Raw genomic sequence first — 20,725 nt, 5'->3', positions numbered from 1 at the left:
TTCTATCCAAATCTACTAATAATATGCATATTCTAGTTTCTGGGCCAGAGTAGTAACCTGTTCAAAGTGGGTACGTTTTTCATCCGGCCGTGAAAATACTGCCCCCTAGCCCCAACAAGTTTTAAAGGAAGGAGGCTTCTCAACCTGTTCTGCAATATGAGATTTCCTTTTCACCATGCTGCTCTTTGTGAGGCTGACAACTGTTGGTGCTATATGCAAAACCTTTGGCCCCAGCAGATCCTTCATTCAAACCTGTTCTCACTGGCTGATCATTAATCCCACCACCTTCCACTCTTAATCATTTGCTTTCCAACTGACGCCTATTTCTCTGTTTGACAGTATGATAAACAAGGCATTGGCAATGAAGGCATGCAACTTTCCAATACAGTACTATGGCCACAGCCAGTATCACACTACCTCTTCAGACTGCCTTTAAACCATGCAATGTAGGCTATGCTTTACAATAGTAGTGACTGGTGGGGTATGAAATGGCTTAGCTAATGGGTCCAAACGATTGTAGTGTATATACTATGGATTATCAGCATGGTGTTCCCTGCGTAATAATTGCTCTTCTTTGTTGTAATTGGATGAGACAAGACAACTGTACTGGACATGCTCTTGTCATTTACTACGCTATGTTTCAATTATGGGCTATTCAGCCCTGCTTTTGTCCCACATTTTCATTCAGCTTTTGAGGGCAATCAAGCAGGCGTTGGAGAAATGTCCTGGGATTTTTGTTTAGATAGACTATGCTGGCCTTTCTTTATTTATGTCCTGCTCATTTTGGTGTGCAGTATTTCATTCATGCAACTGCCAACAATTTTCCAGCAGCTAGTTCCATAACTCTTGCTGGAATGAAAGATTTTTAATTAAAATGAAGATGGTTGGCTGAACTTTACAGAGGTCACTACATAGTTTTTCAGTGGAAGCGGGCGGCAGATGCCCCAAGGCTTCATATTTAGTCATTTTCTCTCATTTTCAAGGACTTGCGAATTAAATAGAAAATACAATGATTATCAACAGGGCTGGATCGATGTGCCGAGAGAACGGCTGGGATTACAATCACTCTCTTTACTTACACTTATTAGTTGTCAAATGTCCTGTTTTAATGATATATGCAATGTCCAGGGCCCCTCGGGTTGGACATATTGGATTTATTTATTGGTCACCCTTGACACAGCAGCACAAAAACACCAGTGACCTCTCCAAGGGAATACTCATCCCTTCCCAGCCCCCTCCTGCACCCTCAGCTGGGCCTCTGAGAATGGGGCTGTGGGACAGGCCTGGGCCAAAAGAGGGATCACTAGGCTGTGATGGACTCCGGCTTCTGGGTATGAGAGTTGACCTCCTGGAGCCAGCAGTAAACAAGGGTGGTGTTGATGATGAATCCCTTCTGGTGGCCAGAGACCCCTGTTGAAATACACAGAGTGCCAGCTGAAGTACCCCTGTCTCTGCCAGGCTGTTAGAACAAAGTGTACAGAGCTGTAAAGAGACCGTTTGAACTAGTTGAAGGAGTGAAGTTGCAGTTCAGATTTCCTGGAAGATAAAATGTTCATTGAAAGACTTCTAAAAATGGAAGGCATTAAACATTGAAAGATGCATAGAGAATGAATGTGCATTTTTTTGTAACTCTGTCATATTTATCATGTTCTGTGTTGCAAGTGCTACTTGAATGTCACAGAAAGGATTCCGTTCCATAAAACAAAGGTCCTGTGAGCAAGTTGCATGGATGGTGTGTGTAGCTGGATCAAGTGCCCAACATGACATACCGCTGTCTATTTCACACCAAGTGCAAAGCCAACCTCTGAGTCATGTGTCTTAGATTGTGCTCTAAAGAGGCCTGTTCTCTGGGCGCTGTGGGTGTGTGATGTTTAGAAAGCCCTCTGGTTACTCCCTCCAGAACAGAACAGAACAGCAGTGTGTGGTAGGTATTGTGAGGGAGCCCTGCCCTCAGGCCTGGCTCTGTGGCCTATTGTCTTCCTGCTTCATCCAGACACCTGTCTGTCACACATCCTCATCAGATGACCTGTCATGATACAAAATAATCTTATAGTTAAGTTCAAATAAAAGCATTAGGCAATGACATGGTCATGATATCAATTAATTCTGTAGATGAGTTAATATTTAAGATCCTTTCTGTCTTTTAATGTGATTTCTGAGATGGCTCATGTTTTTGAACAATTCCGTTAAGTAAATGGAATGAGCATTAGAGGGGATAGGCTCTCAGAGAGATTACTGAACAGCTGCCTCTCAAGCAAGGCAGAGACACGGTCATGACTGAAAGGCTCAAGAATTTCCTAGCCTATCCATTGGCACCGATGTCCCTGGGATACAGAGGCATCTTCAAGACAGTCTTGCGAGCACGGGGTACTCTTTCTTTTTTTTCTGACATAATGGGATGTGGCCCCTTGAAAACGCCTCGGCTATGGCATGTTTGTCTGTTAGGGTAGGGTACACTACAACTTTTTAAATGCTGATACAAAAACTTCTCTGGAGATACAAACGGGCATTTTACTTGTCTGTAAAGGAATGCCACGTCTGAAGCGGGACTAACGTCCATCACTAGGCGACCAGGGGCTTTCCGAGTGGCGCAGTGGTTTAAGGGACTGCATCGCAGTGCTAGCTGTGCTGCTAGAAATCCTGGTTTGAGTCCAGGCTCTGTTGCAGCCGGCCGCGACCAGGAGACCCATGAGGCGGCGCACAATTGGCCCAGCGTCATCTGTGTTAGGGGAGAGTTTGGCCGGATGGGATGTTCTTGTCCCATCGCGCACTAGCGACTCCTGTGGCGGGGCGGGCACAGTGCACGCTGACACGGTCACCAGGTGTACGGTGTTTCCTCCGACACAGTGAAGCGGCTGGCTTCCGGGTTAAGCGGGCATTGTGTCAAGAAGCAGTGCGGCTGGGTTGTGTTTCAGAGGACGCATGGCTCTCGACCATCGCCTCTCCCGAATCCGTACAGGAGTTGCAGCGATGGAACAAGACTGTAACTACCAATTGGATACCACGGCCAGAACAAATAATCTCGAACAACTGCACCTTGCCAGCTGCCTGCGTGCAGACCACTCTCTCCTAAAAAAGTACTTTAAAGTTTCACTGACCAAGACATTTAGTAGCTGCACATCAATCAGGAAAATGTATTGTTGCCAGAGAAACAGTACAGAACATTCTATGCCACAGCAGAATTCTACTGTCTGAAAAGGTACAGAGGCATGTGATGCGACACTTTAATTGTCTGAAAGGTTATTGTCGCTATCGATATGTTACTGTAACTGCATTCTGTCTGTAAAGGATTGTGGTAGATGTAACGAAAAACATTTTTTAAATGGCTGTTTAAACTTTAAGCAAAATTGTCCATTTGTCACATCCCTAGTAGTGATGGTAGGAATGGCCTGCCAGGTAGAATCCAAGAATGTGCAGAGCCGGAGATGCCCAGCCCTGAGAGGGTGGAGAGGAGGATCTGATGGTTCACAGTGTTGAAGGCAGCGGATAGATCTAGGAGGATGAGAACAGAAGAGAGAGAGTCCGCTTTGGCAGTGCGGAGAGCCTCCGTAACCGAGAAGAGCAGTCTCGGATGAGTGACCTGTCTTGAAGGCTGACTGGTTAGGTTCAAGGAGCTCGTTCTGAGAGAGTGAGATAATTGGTCAGAGACGGCACGCTCAAGTGTTTTGGAAAGAAAAGGTGATAGCGTTTTATTTTTTTTGTTATTTTTTTACTTTGTATTGAATTTTTAACACCAGCATTTACAAAATAATTGCACTTGTAAGTTATTTGGTAGTAATATAAAACAACACATCAAAGACAACAATACAGCAAAACAAAGAGAGAGACAGACATATACAAAAAAGAAAAAGACAAGAAAAAATATATATATTCTGATACAGTTGTTATAGGTTAACAAGCACAGATAATACAGTCCTTAACATCCGAGATGTCGTGTATGCACATACCAGGCCTCTTACATCACCAATATATAAATATACATCACTCTGGAACTGCAGGGAAATGTAGTTTTAACGTAAGAAAAGAAGGGAGCCCACATTGCATAGAATTTGTCTACAGACCCATTGAGTGTTTAATTTTTTCCAACTTTATGCAATTCAAAATGGATTTAATCCAAAGAGCATGAGAAGGGGGTGCAGAGGATTTCCATCTAAGTAAAATTAATTGTCTCGCTAACAAAGTGACAAAGGAAATTACATCCTTATTCATTTTGGTCAATTGTATTGTGGGTAAGGAAACCCCAAATAGTGCAATAAAAGGGTCGGGCTCGATCTGTGTGCCACTTAATTCTGAGAGCGTGTTAAAGATGTCTTTCCAGAAACCAACAAGAAACAACATGTGTACATGATTAGCAGGAGACTGATTACATCATACACAATTAGGGTTCACATCCTTGTATATTTTGGATAATCTTGCTTTGGTCCAGTGGGCCTTATGAATGAGTTTGCATTGAATGAGACCGTGTCGAGCGCAAATAGAAGAGCTATGTACCCTTTTGAGTGTCCCTTCCCATAGTTCATCAGATATTTCCTCACCCAGTTCCTCCTCCCATGAGGACTTAATATTGTTTAATGAGATGGTTTGTAGTGAGCAAATGTGACTACATTATTGACAAGGTGCCTTTCAGAATAGAAAGTGGGATAAGAAATGTTGAACTGGGTTTCACCAGGAAGGGTGGGGAATCCTGGATCTATGCTGTGGACGTAACTCCGGACTTGTAAGAACCTAAAGAAATGATGTCTGGGGAGAACAAATTTAGCTGATAATTGTTCAAACGTACTAAATGTATTGTTAATATGCAGATCCCTGAATCTTTTAATTCCCGAGACTAGACCATGTTGAGAAAGCACCATCAACCATAGATGGGGGCCTGGTATGTGCATACACGACATCTCGGATGGACTTCCCTGTGGCTCAGTTGGTAGAGCATGGTGTTTGCAACGCCAGGGTTGTGGGTTTGATTCCCACGGGGGGCCAGTACAATTTTTTATTTTTTTTTAAATGCATGAAATGAAAATGAAATGTATGTATTCACTACTGTAAGTCGCTCTGGATAAGAGCGTCTGCTAAATGACTAAAATGTAAAATGGGGGGAAAAGCTGGGTTTGAGGCTACCGGAGCCAAAGAAGAGGTTGTCTGAAACCCAAAGTGGGTAAATTGATTCCACATCTTCAATGTTGTTTTGACACATCTATTTTTAGTGAAGGAGGAGTAAGGGCCTGTATGGAGGAGTGAGCAAGGGAAGATAATGATGCCGGTATAGATGAGACGGCCTCCATCTCTAGCCAAATTGGGGGTGGGAATATCTCTCTGCAACCAGTACTGAATGATCCTAAGGTTAGCGGCCCAATAATGGAATCTGAAATCCGGCAGACTTAGACCGCCCTCTAGTTTGGGCCTCTGCAAAAGCTGTTTTCGTATCCTGGGGGGCTTTTTGTCCCATGTAAAAGGTAGAATTAGGCCGTCCATCTTTTAAAAAAATCTATTGGGAAGAAAAATCGGAAGGCACTGATAGAGATATCAGAATACAGGGAGAGTATTCATTTTAATATAATTAATTATTGCGACTAAGGATAGGTGTAGCAAAGACCAGCGTTACAAATCGTCCTCAGTACCGGTTACAAGAGGAGCAAAGTTGGCTTGAAAAAGGTTTTCAAATCTGATTGTGACTTGTACCCCTGAGATAAATAAAACTACTGTGAGCAATTTTAAATGGCAAGTTATGTAAAGGGGAATTTTTTGCGGCCATATTAAGCGGCATCAATTCGCTTTTACTAAGATTCAGTTTATACCCTGATAAGTGACCGAAGAATGCGAAAGTGACAAGGGCAGCAGGAACAGAGACAGAAAGGTTGGATGTGTATAATAATAAATCCTCTGCATATAAAGACAGTTTGTGTTTGTGTCCATATCTGACTATACCTTTTTATGGGGGTCGGAGCGAAGTGCTATTGCAAGTGGTTCTATGGCAAGGGCAAACAGTAAACGTATTTCCATTCCACCCGGTCAAACGCTTTCTCCGCATCCAGGGATATAATGGCTTCAGAGGTATTGCTGACAGAAGGATTATATATAACATTAAATAATCATCGAAGATTGAAGAATGAGTGTCTATTTTTAATAAATCCTGTTTGATCCGGAGAGATAATTGATGGGGGGACTGTTTCCAGACGCATTGCCAGAAGTTTGGCTAGAATTTTATAGTCAACATTTAGCAGGCTAATTGGACAGTATGATACACAGTCAAGAGGGTCTTTTTTTTTTTTTTTAATAAGGCAAATGGTTGCCTGAGTGAGAGTCTGTGGGAGAGAACCATTTACACATGCTTCATTGTAAATTTCAATTAGAATAGGGGCTATTTTGGAGAAACTTTTTGACGTGAGAATTGTCAAGTTCTTGAGGAGGGGAGTGACTCTGGCCATTTTGAAGTCAGAGGACGCAGCTAGTGGTCAGGGATGAGTTGGTGAGGAATGGGAGAAGGCCTCCAGAGAGGGTCTGGAGAAAGGAGGGGATGGGGTCGACCAGCGGATACAGAGGAAGAGGAGGTAGAAAGGATGATAGGTCCTCCGGAGGTTTAGTTTTCCTCCATTTACGCTCAGATGCCCGCAGGCCTGTTCTGTAAGCTCGCAAGGAGTCATTCAACCACGGAGCAAGAGGGGAGGGCCGGGCTGGCCGGGAGTAAAGGGGACAGTGCTAGTCATAGGTTGCAGAAAGGGAGGAGAATAGGGTCGAAGAGGCAGAATGAGAAGGGAGAAGGATTTAGCAGGAGGGAGAAATGATATCAGAGGAGTGGGGGAGAAGGAGAGCGACGACGCATGGGTAGGGCCTGATTTGGCTAGGGTTGGAGGAGAGGGAGATGGAACAGGAAACCAATATTTTCAGAATACTCTAAAGTCTCAGGATATATAATTAACGTGAAAAATAAATGATAATGGCAATAGGAAAAATAATAACTCATGATCTACAGGAATCCTTTGTGGACCACAAAAAATAACAAATACTTAGAATGCTTAATAAGTGACAACAAAGAACAAATATATAAATTTAACTTTATCCCTTAACAATATGAAAGCAAATCTATTTAAATGGAACTCATGTATGATTTATTATAAATACCTCACATGCGACTAAGACTAAGCAATTAGTCCAACTCTATTACTAATCAAATGTATTGTAAGGGAAACAAAAACTTGCTACATGTAGCCAGTAGGCCTTTTAGAATAATGCAAAACATATTATTGATTTTATCTAGCGACTCATACGATGCCAGCCCACTGAATGAACATGTGGAATGGGCGAAAATTGTGCAAGTTACTTCACAATCGAATTTAAATTAGGCATAGCTGAGGTTGATTTTAATTTAGAACAATAGTGTAATGTTGAATTTTGTGTTATGCCTATTTATCAGCGTTGGTGCTTATTTTAATCATTTGACCACGCGCCTTGCGTGATACATTCTCTTTTATGTTTTACTTTGTAAAGTCAGCCTGCACAGCCGGCCCATTGAAACTATACCAAAATGAATTTCAAACATAATAAGAGTTAGCCTATAGACAAGATTGCATTGACAATCTGATGAGTGACAATATTAGGCCTATCAGTTGTGAAATTGTACATGAAGAGATGGGTAACATCTTGTAATTGACAGATGCAGGGAAAGGATCATCACTTTATCAAATCCTCCTTTAGTCACATGCAGGTAAAACATTTAGATTTCTATATAGTATCTGAAATAGCACATTCTGCAGTTTATATGACTTACTTTTTGTCAACTCAAAATTCAGGAGGTGCAGCTCTTTTTCCAAATGTAACTTTTTCCAAGAATATCCGTGCTGTCCATGCTTTCAGCACATGGCCACTCACGTGGCAGCATCGTTCTGGCTACTAACCAAAAACTAGTAACATAATAAATGTAAAATTACAATATGCTATTCTATCTTCGATGGATAAATGGGCGATAGAAACTGATAATTGCATGTGACTTCAATTAAGTTTTGGTTAGCCGCTGATGTCTAAACCAAGTACTTGCTCAATGGCTTTCCATATCAGGGGAAAGGTGAAACCAGGCCAGCGGGTTAGCGACTGTCTGAGACTGTGGTTTTGAGATTCGTGGAGCCTTACATGGGCAAATCTGACCATGGACAACTTCTTCACATCAATTTCCCTGGCAGACAAGTTGATTGCAAAGAAGACTAGCCTGCTCAGAACTGTGAACAAAACGGGCGAGAGCTGCCCCCGACTGTGCAAACCAACATACCAGCTGTGCTGTACTCCACATCAGTGAAGGAGAGTGGTAAACACACTCACCGGTGTACAGATGTCAAGTAAATAAGTGTTTCATCTAGGGATGCACGATATATCGGTGAACATATCAGAATCGGACGATATTAGCTAAAAATACCAACATCAGTATCGGCCCGATGTCTAGTTTAAAGCCGATGTTAAAAACTGATGTCAAAGCTGACGTGCATACCAATATAACGTGGCATCATTACATGACGTAATGACGCCACGTAACATTTTGCGCTACACGTACAACACAGCATTCCTAACCTAGCCCACAATGTCTACTGTGTGGATCGAGAAGTCAACAAGTTGAACAGTCATTTGAAAGAGTAAGAAAATTTCAGCGAGACAACTCAAAGGCGAAATCCATTAAAGCCAAGATAATGGAATTCATTGCCTTTGACAATCAACCGTTCTCTGTCGTGGATGATGTTGGCTTTCGCCGACTGGTCGAGCACCGGTACACACTACCAAGTGCGCTATTTTTCAGATGTTGTCCTACCGGAGTTACACAGTAATTGCGTCACTGCTATTAGCTTCACAACATACATACTACTGAACGCCGTTTGGGTTTTTGCGTGTGAAAAAAGATACAGTAGTACTGTCAAAGCTGTACAAAAAAGTCTGCAAACAATCAAACGCCGGCCACGAACGATGTGTTTACAATACCGCGTTGGTAATAAAGCATTATTTGTTCGACCACAACTTCTGGGGTAGCTAGCTTTAGCTTGGTACCTAGCTAGCACCAATACAACCAGCCTGAAAACAATGACCAGTAGAAACTGCAATCATTTTCATTATTCTTAGCAATGATTTGGGAATCCTCGTGAGTATGTATTGGCTAAGTTGCCACGTGTTGTTCAGCTATTGAAATTGAACTTCAGTTAATAAAAATAGTTAGCCAGCTACTTAACCCTGTTGCCCAAAGCTAACGTTATAAGCAGCCACCTAGCTTCATCTGGCTAGTGAGGCTCGACCGGACCGGGTTATGTGTTGTGAAGCTAGCCACAATAAGGATTAGGCACAATAGTAGAATTTGCGGTTTGCCTTCAAAATAAAGGTATGTAATTGACAGTGATGCAAATGAATACAAATAGTAGAATTATGCCATACATTTATTTTGAAGGGTAACCGCAAAGTCCAAAATTGTGGCTAATCCTTATTGTGGCTAGCTTCATACAAATGGGTCCGACCACTATTAATCAAATAAGAACTGTCTTATAAATTACTGCTGTTTTAGATGACAGCTAGCTACTGAAACAGATTGTCATTTTGCTATGTTTTTGGAAAAGAACATTGTTTGCATCCATGAGCTAGCTAGCTTTCTTTTATGACCAGCACTGTAGGTGCATAAGACAATTTTACCAGCATCATAGCATACGTATCGAGGAATCGTTGTGACATATGAAATACGAGTGATCGTGTAATCAATGTGTAATAATTACGTCATTTATTTGATTTACGCGTTAAATTATTATTTGACGTGCAGTCATATTCAGGTCCCGATTGGTCAAGAAGCTTATTTGACAGGTCAAATAGTGTTTTTGACACGCAAAGACCCAAACTGCATTCCATGGAAATCCTGGTTGAGAATGAAATGACTGAACAACAAAACAATACAGCAAGTGAAATAAATAGGTTTTGATTATGTTTTACTGGTAATGGGGACATACGTAAATGCCAACAAAATAACTTTTTGGTCTGCGTGTGTGACCTTTATTTAACTAGGCAAGTCAGTTAAGAACAAATTCTTATTTACAATGACGCTCAAATCCGGATGACGCTGGGCCAATTGTGCGCCGCCATATGGGACTCCCAATCACGGCTGGGTGTCATACAGCCTGGATTCGAACCAGGGATTGTAGTGACGCCTCTTCCACTGAGATGCAGTGCCTTAGACCGCCACGTCCGTGTGTGTTTACTATTTAACTGTACTAGAATGCTTAGAAGGCCGCTAAAATTTTAAATATCGGTTACTGTATCGATATCGGGGGGTTTTTGGCAAGGAAAATATTGGATATCGGTATCGGCCAAATATGTCATATCGGTGCATCACTAGTTTCATCCTCACCACCATGCTGGATCTGGCATGTGAGCATTGTGAGAACCACATGAACGCCAAGATAGAAGCTACATCTGCCAAGCAGGCCGCCAAGGCAGCAGGTCCTGCTCTCCCTCTTCCCCAGGCACCACAGCTACCGCTCGGGGAAAAATAAGACACAATGTCAAGTCGGCAGGTGCCTATGAAAACTGTGTGCAGTGCAGCCAATTTGTTTGTGGGGCTTGCTCACACAAAGCCCTGAAGCTGTGTGATGACTGTGGACACGAAGCATAAAGAGAAGATGCGATTGAGTCATGCGGAAATGCACGTGTATAAGGGAACAGTGTCTGACACAATCAACAAATGACTGTTTTTATATCTTGTCATGAATATATTTCCACAAATATTTCTTTATGCAATTAAGCCTTTACAATTGTCCATGCACTGGTGCTTTTGTTTAGAAATACAGCAAATAAATTCACCTGTGCACCTGCCTGGTTATAATATTATTATTTCTATCTTTTAATTTCTGCCTTGTCAAAAGAAGCTGTAACTGGACATTATTAATTACTATAACTCTTACTAATGAATCTATGAATAAAGTTGATCTAATGGATTACACTGTTTTTATTGTAAGGGAAACTAAAATGGGCTATAGGCCTATGTTTCTTTCTAGAATTATACAAACATATCCTTGACTCTATATAAACAAGTCATTTTCTCCCCAATTTCGGTCTTGTCCCATCGCTGCAACTCCCCTACGGACTCGGGAGAGGCGAAGGTCGAGAGCCATGCGTCCTCTGAAACACGACCCTGCCAAGCCGCACTGCTTCATGACTCACTGCTCGCTTAACCTGGAAGCCAGCTGCACCAACGTGTCGGAGGAATCATCGTCCAGCTGGCGAACGCAGTCAGCTTGCAGGCGCCCGGCCCACCACAAGGAGTCGCTAGAGCGCGTTGGGACAGAGAAATCCCGTCCGGCCAAACCCTCTCCTAACCCGGACAATGCTGGACAAATTGTGCGCCGCCTCATGGGTGTCATGGCCGGCTGTGAAACAGCCTGCGATCGAACCCGGGTCTGTAGTGATGCCACAAGCACTGCGATGCAGTGCCTTAGAACGCTGTGCCACTCAGGAGGCCCCATGAATATTTATTAATGCAATTAATCCTTTACAATAGTTTATGCACTTTTTTACCAATACGTTTTTCATCAAGCATGTTTGCGTGCCTTGCATATGCATCTGATGCATATGCTAAAGATGGACACCCTGCAACCTTCTCTAGCGGGTACTTACAGTGCATTCGGAAAGTATTCTGACCGCTTCTCTTTTTCCACACTTTGTTACACCCTTATTCTAAAATGGATAAAAAAAATGTATTCCCCTTCGTCAATCTACACACAATACCCCATAATTACAAAGCAAAAACTGTTTTTTAGATATATATATTTTTTTTTTACTAATTTATAAAAAACAAAAAATACAGATATCACATTTACATAAGTTCGATTGGGTTCAAGTCCGGGCTCTGGCTGGGCCACTCAAGGACATTCAGATACTTGTCCCGATGCCACTCCTGCGTTGTCTTGGCTGTGTGCTTAGGGTCGTAGTCTTGTTGGAAGGTGAACCTTTGCCCCAGTCTGAGAACCTGCTCCAGAGTGCTCAGGACTTCATCAAGTGTCTCTCTGTTCTTTGCTCCGTTCATCTTTCCCTCGATCCTGACTGGTCTCCTAGTCCATGCCGCTGAACAACATCCCCACAGCATGATGCTGTCACCACCATGCTTCAGCGTAGGGATGGTATTGGCCAGGTGATGAGCGGTGCCTGGTTTACTCCAGACGTGATGCTTTGTATTCAGGCCAAAGAGTTCAATCTTGGTTTCATCAGACCAGAGAATCTTGTTTCTGGGAGTCCTTTAGGTGCTTTCGTCTTGCCACTTTATCATAAAGGCCTAATTAGTGGAGTGCTTCAGAGAATGTTGTCCATCTGGAAGGTCCTCCCATCTCCACAGAGGAAATCTGAAGGTCTGTCAGAGTAACCATTGGGTTCTTGGTCACCTCCCCATCCAACCTGACGGAGCTTGAGAAGATCTGCAGAGGAGAATGGGAGAAACTCCCCAAATACAGGTGTGCTGTAATGCAGTAACCGCTGCCAAAGGTGCTTCAACCAAGTACTGAGTAAAGGGTCTGAATACTTATGTAAATGTGATGTTTTTGTAATTTTTTTATTTATATATACATTTTGAACCCTCCTTGAGTCCAAATACATTAAGGCACTTACATTTACATATAAATCAAAAGATAACACTTTCCCTCTTTCCTTCCTCGAACAACTCCTCAGAACAACACTGCAGAAGTCTTTGTTTCGGTGACGGTCTTAGTTTTTGCAACGAGACCGCCACTTATAGCTGCTGCTGAGAAAACAGAGACTGAAACACTAACACTAAATACCAATTGCCTTACAGAGGTGAAGAGCACACCACCTGGTACTAACTGATGATTGCCTAGGAGAGGAGAAACCACTCCCCCTCCAATACAGCCTCTGATTACGAAAACAACAACAATCACAAATTGCCCTGCCCCTTAACCTCTATGGGCTAGGTGGGACGCTTGCGTCCCACCTACTCAACAGCCAGTTGAATCCTGTGGCGCGTTATTCAAATCCTTAGATATGCTATTACTTCAATTTTTCAAAAATATGACTATTTTACACCATTTTAAAGATAAGACTCTCGTTAATCTAACCACACTGTCCGATTTCAAAAAGGCTTTACAACGAAAGCAAAACATTAGATTATGTCAGCAGAGTACCCGAGCCAGAAATAATCAGACACCCATTTTTCAAGCTAGCATATACTGTCACATAAACCCAAACCACAGCTAAATGTAGCACTAACCTTTGATGATCTTCATCAGATGACAACCCTAGGACATTATGTTATACAATACATGCATGTTTTGTTCAATCAAGTTCATATTTATATCAAAAAACAGCTTTTTACATTAGCATGTGACTAGCATGTGACTAGCATTCCCACCGAACACTGCCGGTGAATTTACTAAATTACTCACGATAAACGTTCACAAAAAGCATAACAATTATTTTAAGAATTATAGATACAGAACTCCTCTATGCACTCGATATGTCCGATTTTAAAATAGCTTTTCGGTGAAAGCACATTTTGCAATATTCTCAGTAGATAGCCCGGCATCACAGGGCTAGCTATTTAGACACCCAGCAGGTTTAGCACTCATCAAAGTCAGATTTACTATAAGAAAAATGTTCTTACCTTTGTTGTCTTCGTCAGAATGCACTCCCAGGACTTCTACTTCGATAACAAATATTGGTTTGGTCCAAAATAATCCATCGTTATATCCAAACAGCGGCGTTTTGTTCGTGCGTTCTAGACACTATCCTAAAGGCTAAATAAGGGTGACGAGCATGGCGCAATTCGTGACAAAAGAATTCTAAATATTCCATTACTGTACTTCGAAGCATGTCAACCGCTGTTTAAAATCAATTTTTATGCCATTTTTCTAAAAAAAAAAAGCGATAATATTCCGACCGGGAATCTGCGTTTAGATAAACAGACAAAGGAAAAGAAAGCATTCGGTCGAAGCGGGCACGCGCCTAAGCCCATAGTACTCTGAGTGGCCACTTGCCAAAAACGATAAAGTGTTTCAGCCAGAGCCTGCCTCGATATCGTTCAACGTTTTCCCGGGCTCTGAGACCCTATGGAAGACGTAGGAAGTGTCACGTTATTGCACAGATCCTGAGTCTTCAATAAAAAGAGCCAAGATGAAACACTACTTCTCAGACAGGCCACTTCCTGCTTGAAATCTTCTCAGGTTTTGGCCTGCCATAGGAGTTCTGTTATACTCACAGACACCATTCAAACAGTTTTAGAAACTTTAGGGTGTTTTCTATCCAAAGCCAATAATTATATGCATATTCTAGTTACTGGGCAGGAGTAGTAACCAGATTAAATCGGGTACGTTTTTTATCCAGCCGTGTCAATACTGCCCCCTATCCCCAACAGTAATCCTGGTTAATGTGTCAATCATCTGCAATTTATGAGCAGTCAGCAGTTAACACATCAAGTAGGCTACTGGGAAGACAGACTTAAAGTAGATAGCCCTAGCTAGCAAAAAACAACAACTATACAACAGATTAAGCCAAAAAATTATACTTATCACTCCTGGATGTATCAGGAGTCCTTTAGCTATAGAATGAAGCACTGCAGTGTACTAGTTACATGGTACTGTAACTGTAGTTATATTGCAACATTACTGCAGTAAAATATATATATATATATATTAGACACAGTATTTGCAGCATACTGAAGTTGGACTGCAGTTATACTGCACTCTGACTGCAATCTTTTTTCGTAAGGGTGCCTCTGATCAGGTTGATAACAAATCAATAAGTCAAAACAGTGAAGCCGTAAGAATTGATTCCCGATCCTGTTTGTGATCGCTATTGCTCATGGATTATTGAGCACTTTAGCACATGGTTAACTGTAGGTCTTCTCTAGCTCTAGTGTGCTTATGATAACACCGTTCTTTCAAGAGTTTCTTCTGAAACCCCTTTTCAAGCAGCAGGTGCACTGCCAACACTTAACAAAAATAAATGGAATGCCTCATGCATGCCAGGCTGCTGAATGGATACTGTTATCTAGTTAGACCATTCCATCCTCTAGGATTCTGGATGACAGCATAATTGGGTAATTGATTTTTTTGCACATACATCATGTTTTTTAAATTGGGTTTCATCCCTCTGTCTCCTGGTGGAGATATCAGCAGCATCTGATCTGACAGACCTGGTGTGGCACATTTTAGACTGGAAGCAAAACCTCTACCTAATTCAGCATTACCATGGGTGCCAGGCAGCAGGTGGACTCACAGGCTTCTCAGTGCCAGAGGTTATGTCTACCAAGGAAAAATGGGACCCTAGATAATTGCCTGCCTTTTTCATTTAACCTTCTTTCCTCACTCCTTGTGTCCATTACAATTTCATATCAGCATCACATTTGCTTACACTGTTGGACACATTTTTAATAATGAGATTAGTTGTAATGAAATGTTTGCATGTGTTTCAGGAGCATCTTTCCTTAAAGAAGTACATAGTGGACATTGTGACGGACAGCACTGTCTCCTCTGAGAGTGTGAAGGACGGAGAGGAGAGGCAGAAGGCACGCAAGAAGGCAAAGAAGCTCCGCGGACGCATGAACTCCAGGTGATGCATCCATCTGTCCCTCTTCTCTCTCCCTCTCTCCCCCTCGCTCTCCCTCTCACTCTCTCTCCCCCTCCCTGTCTGTGACACCCTCTCAGGCACAGAGGACAGCGCTGCCTTCGGCGGGGTGCTTTGAGTGACAAGGCGATGGAAGCAGACGTTATGTGCATCACAGCTGTCCACAGAATAACACTGATGAGCTTAATTTATGGCCACTTTCTGTGATTGGGGAAGAAAAATGGTTATCGATCTGAGGCCCTGGCTTTCACCTGTTAAGAGCTCTCCCCCTAATTGCTGCCAGGGTTCTGCCAAAACTGAAGCCGCCTCCAGTGGACAATAGTATGTTAAAGTATGTGTAAACCGTGCCTATTTTTCTTTCTCCGGGCTATTGATTTTTAAATGAAGTATCAAAGAAAATCAATAGTAATCAACAAATAGGAGGCAACGCGCCTCCGTGTCAGATCCCAAGCATGGGCTCAATCAGTTTAGTAGCCTGTCACAACAAGGGAGGAAGGAAGGGGTTGGGGGGCAGGATAGGGACACGGCAGAGTAGAGAGAAAGTTGTGGGATGTGCTGTTTGTCACGGGGCAGGTTGGACTGTGGCGGCCTGGGGGGTGCAGCACCTGAAATGACATGTGTCTTATGCGCGTCGTTAACTCTTACGAGCAAACGGTCCTGTATTGTAGTCACTTTTATTATCAGGACACTCACTCACCTTGTGATGGATCCACTTTGTTATACAGTCTATTTTTAGCAGCGCCCGCTAACATTTTAACATAACTCAGCTTCTCATTATATGTCCGACTTATGTTTTATTTAAAGGGGACTGGTTGAGGGGGCAGAAGTATCCAACATATTAAATATTTAGTACTTTATTCTATAGTACTTCACTTTCAGTGAAGTTTGTCATGAGTGTTTCTGTTCGCTTATGGAGTAGCTTGCTGCTGAGAAAGTGACATGATCTGCCTCTGTTCACCAGCCCTAGCCCCATCCCCAGCCCTCTCTCTCTCAGCCCCAGCCCTAACCCTGCTGAGACTAGCACTCAGAGGCACAAGGCTTTTAGAGGTAGTAAATAACACAAAGCCCCAACTAGCATAAAGGTGAGCAGTTCCACCGCTGAGTGGAAATGAGCCGTTTTATTGGAGCATGGCAGGGTGTCTGTAAAATGCAAGAGATGTTTTCATTGGACTCTGAGGCGGGCTTTTATCCCCTCCATCATAAACTGCTGAACACAGTTTAACCCACAGTTTGGCTCTCTTTTTTCCTGTAATATTGGGCTGCTTTTCTGATGAAAATATGCTCTTGAAAAGGCATGTAAGTAGCATGTCATTTTGCGTCGGGATGCGTTCTGAACTTTGAAACATGGATTTGGAAGTGTGTACCTGCTCCTGTAGTGCAAGCCGTTTGGCTGTAGCCCGCTGTGTGTGTTTCCCTTGGCTGGGAACAGAGTCAGTAGTGTGTTAGTGGAGCTCAGAAGGAGGTGGGCACACAAAGACACTCCTGTGTGGAACCTGGATAGGTCATCACAGCAATACTCATTTCACCCAGTAGAGGAGCTGAAGGGGTCCATATACACACAATGGTCCTGTGAGATGAGGCCCCAGGGAAACCACTAGAGGTTTCAGGCTCATCAAGCCGACTTGTAGTTAAAACAACCTGTCCATTTGGGTGCACCCTGACTGTTTTGCCATAATGCACAGTATATACAGTAACACAGCATCAAACAGTATACATGTAACAATATAAAACTATATAATACATGTAACAATATAAAACTAATTTTACAGCATTGGCTGTCTTTAGTCAGTCAGGGCCAGCCCAGTCCAGATTAATAAAAGAGCAGACTGTGATGAATTTATTATTAGTTCTGCATTGTAGATTTGTGCTTTTTCTCTTATTGCTGATTACTAATATTTATAGCCGCAGCCCATTTAGCTGAGCCTGCTGCGGAGCATGATGAATGGCTCAGCAATTGCTCCCCGTTTAACCTGGGTGGGTGTAAACCTGTCAGAGATGAATATTGTAATATTAGGAATGACAAACGGGCCAGGTATAGTTCAAGTTCTGGTGAAGCAGCAGCATTTTTTTATTCAGTCGTCTTGGAGGACATGTTAAATAATGTGATAGAATGATGGACCTTCGTCACCCCACTAGCCGTTTAGCTGATCGGTTTACTCAGAGTGGCTATAGCATTTAAGGACCCTGACCTTGCCTTCACACCAGGCTCTGAATATCTCGGAGTAATGCCTCTTTGGTAATGCAATTTATGGTCTGTTCTCACGGTAAACAATCTTTCTGTTTTCATACATTCGGAGAAGACAGTACTAATAGTGTGTCATGTTAAGTTTCTCTCAGAATTGTGAAAATGCATACATCCTTGGTTAATCCAGTAGTCTTTGTGTGGGAATGTACGTACACAACTAGGTTTCACATGGGGGCCACATTTTTCGGAGCTAGTAGTCGGCGGGCCAGAACATAATTTGCATATAAAATATTAGCACAATTAATAGGCCTACACAACAAATTGAACAAAATGTTTTAACACATCTGATGAGTACATCATTTAAATGACAGTAACATAATAATTTTGATCTGATTACACTAATAAAATCCCCAACGTTTCTATTAAGTTATTATTGTTGTCTATTTCTCTGTGCTGTGATTAGTGGGGAGAAACAGGTCTATGTAGCCTACTGTAGGCTATACTTTTTTCGAATGGCCACATTAGTTCAGAACAATTAGCTTACTAGCAAGAGAAAATGTCACTCTCAAAGTAGAACCACTTCATCCACTACCTATCTACTACGAACATCAACCACTCCTATCAAAAGAAAGGTGGATAATGAAAATCTAAGTTTCAGGAAAGAATGGACAGAGATATGCGTTCATCTTACAATCTTTCGCCAATGTCAAGCCAGTGTCTTATTTGCAATGAAAATGTCGCTGTTTGAATTATTTGTTATCTCAGACGTCATTATGAATCTATGCATGGCACTTTCAAAGTGGCCTTCCCGGCCCAGACAGAGAAATTGAAGTGTTAACTGCTAGCTACACACACGGCACAAGAATGCTCCTTTGTGGCCTGACCCAACAATAGGTCACAAGTGCCTCCCGGGTTTTAACCAAACACAACATGCCCTTCACAGACGCGCAGGTATTTTGGTACATGGTGACAGTTTTGGAGGAACTGTCAAACAGGTGCCCCTGTCTGTGTCAACAGCCGGCCGCTACATCCGTGCACTGGCGGATGATGTGCATAGGATTGTTCTAGAGGGGCTCAATCAGGCTGAGCATTTTTCACTGGCTATTGATTAGTACTGACAACACTGACGGAAGCACAGTTGTGTGTGTACATGTCTGTTATTTTGATGGAAATGAATTTCAAGAATAGCTGCTGGCACTGATTCCCCTCAAAGAACACCACCGGAGACATTATATTCACAAAGCTGGAAGAATTTTTACACAACATGGCCTGTCATTCAAAAAAGTCAACGGGGCTCCTGCTATGGTGGGCAGGGTCAGCAGGTTGAAGGAAATTGCCCCCCCAAATGAATGGCTTGCATTGTCTCATCCATCAGAGTGTTTTATTAATTTTTTATTTTACCTTAATTTAACTAGGCACGTCAGTTAAGAACAAATTCTTATTTTCAATGACGGCCTTGGAGCGGTGGGTTAGCTGCCTTGTTCAGGGGCAGAACGACAGATTTTTACCTTGTCAGCTCGGGGATTCAATCTTGCAACCTTTCGGTTACTAGTCCAACGCTCAAACCACTAGGCTACCTGCCGCCTAGTGTGCTGTGTGCCAGACTAAACGGGGATGGATAAAGTAATGCGCATATTCAACTTGGGCAGGTAGACGTCAAGCACCCAACACCATCTTCTACGCAAGCTTGACAGAATCAGAGAAGGCAACCCACGATCTCCTGCTTCGCAACGATGTGCGTTGGCTGAGTAAAGGGAACGCACTGGAGAGGTTCTGTGAGCTGCATGACTAGGTTGTGTATTTTCTCAGAAAAAGCTAAATGAGGGCAGCATCTGACCACCTTCGTATTGCTTTTTTGGGTGACATTGTCACTTAAACAGGTTAAATTTGCAGTTACAATGAAGAGGGAAAACATTTGTGGACATGGTGGAAAACCTGGAGGCCTTTACTAGGAAGCTTGAGTTGGTCGACTTGGACTTGTCATCTGGAAGGCTACTGCACTTTGGCACACTGAAGAAACGAAACGCAGAGGGACCAGGCCGCAGCATTGTCACAGAGGTGATGGAAGACTTCAAACAGCTGAGGGACAACTTCTCCTAGTCCCTGTGTGCGGTTTGAGTGGCATGCTCAGAGGAATACAGCACAATAAAAAAACGTACATTTTATGTGCTAACAATGTTTGGTACGACTTACACCTGCGAGTCCTCCTTTTCCTCTTATGAATGCAATCAAGACTCATGACAGGAACCGGCTTTCACATAATCGAGGACTGCTTGCGCATCAAAATCACATCCATCTCAACCGACATCCACAAGATTGTGTCCGAGGGGAAATGCAACTTTTCCCATTGAGTAAGTAACTTAGTAGCTAGTTGACTGTATTTAGTAAATACTGTCATTATTGTGAGTGCTTATCGAAGGCTATTTATGTCTCATGCTGACAGTATTTTCTGTTTGTTCATTCATTACAGGAGCAGCCTAGCCCGAGTGTAACGAAGTCGCTGTGAGTCGAGGTGCAGATGAAACGTTTAATAAAACTACAAACATGGAACGAGACAACATAACAGTAGTGCGTATGCATAAACACGGGATCAATACTGACTGGGGATTGAACCTAAGGGAATGCCAGATATAGGGGAGGTGTTGTAGTTCAGGTGTGCCTCATGACGTACAGGTGCATGTAATAATTGATGCCAGGTGTGGGTAATGACAGATCTTGTGGTTAGTATACCTATACCGGTGACGTTGAACGCCGGCAGGGAGGAGCGGGTGTAGATGTGACAGTACCCCCCCCCCGCTCCAGCCACAGGATGACGCCAACCAGAGGGACGGCCCCGATGATAAGTAGCGGGCTGGTCCGGGCGGCGAAGGTGGAAATCACGGATGATGTTGGGATCCAGAATGTCCTCCACCGGAACCCAACGCCGCTTCTCTGGGCCATACCCCTCCCAGTCCACCAGGTACT

The 20,725-nt window shown here is 42.9% G+C and overlaps 1 protein-coding gene across 3 annotated transcripts in view; it reads left to right on the top strand.

Moving 5' to 3' along the window:
* The window catches only part of LOC106561156 (S phase cyclin A-associated protein in the endoplasmic reticulum), a 140,805-nt gene that overhangs the window by 66,688 nt on the left and 53,392 nt on the right, over positions 1–20,725 (top strand). For all 3 annotated transcript variants that reach the window (XM_045688219.2, XM_045688216.2, XM_045688217.2), the window contains one exon: positions 15,425–15,561. In XM_045688219.2, the coding sequence (XP_045544175.1) occupies positions 15,425–15,561 (137 nt within the window). The remainder of the gene's footprint in view (positions 1–15,424; positions 15,562–20,725) is intronic.

The sequence above is a fragment of the Salmo salar genome, chromosome 10 (genome assembly GCF_965601325.2).
Source record: "Salmo salar chromosome 10, fSalSal1, whole genome shotgun sequence".
NCBI classification, from domain to species: domain Eukaryota; kingdom Metazoa; phylum Chordata; class Actinopteri; order Salmoniformes; family Salmonidae; genus Salmo; species Salmo salar.
This window is presented reverse-complemented; position numbering and strand designations above follow the sequence as displayed.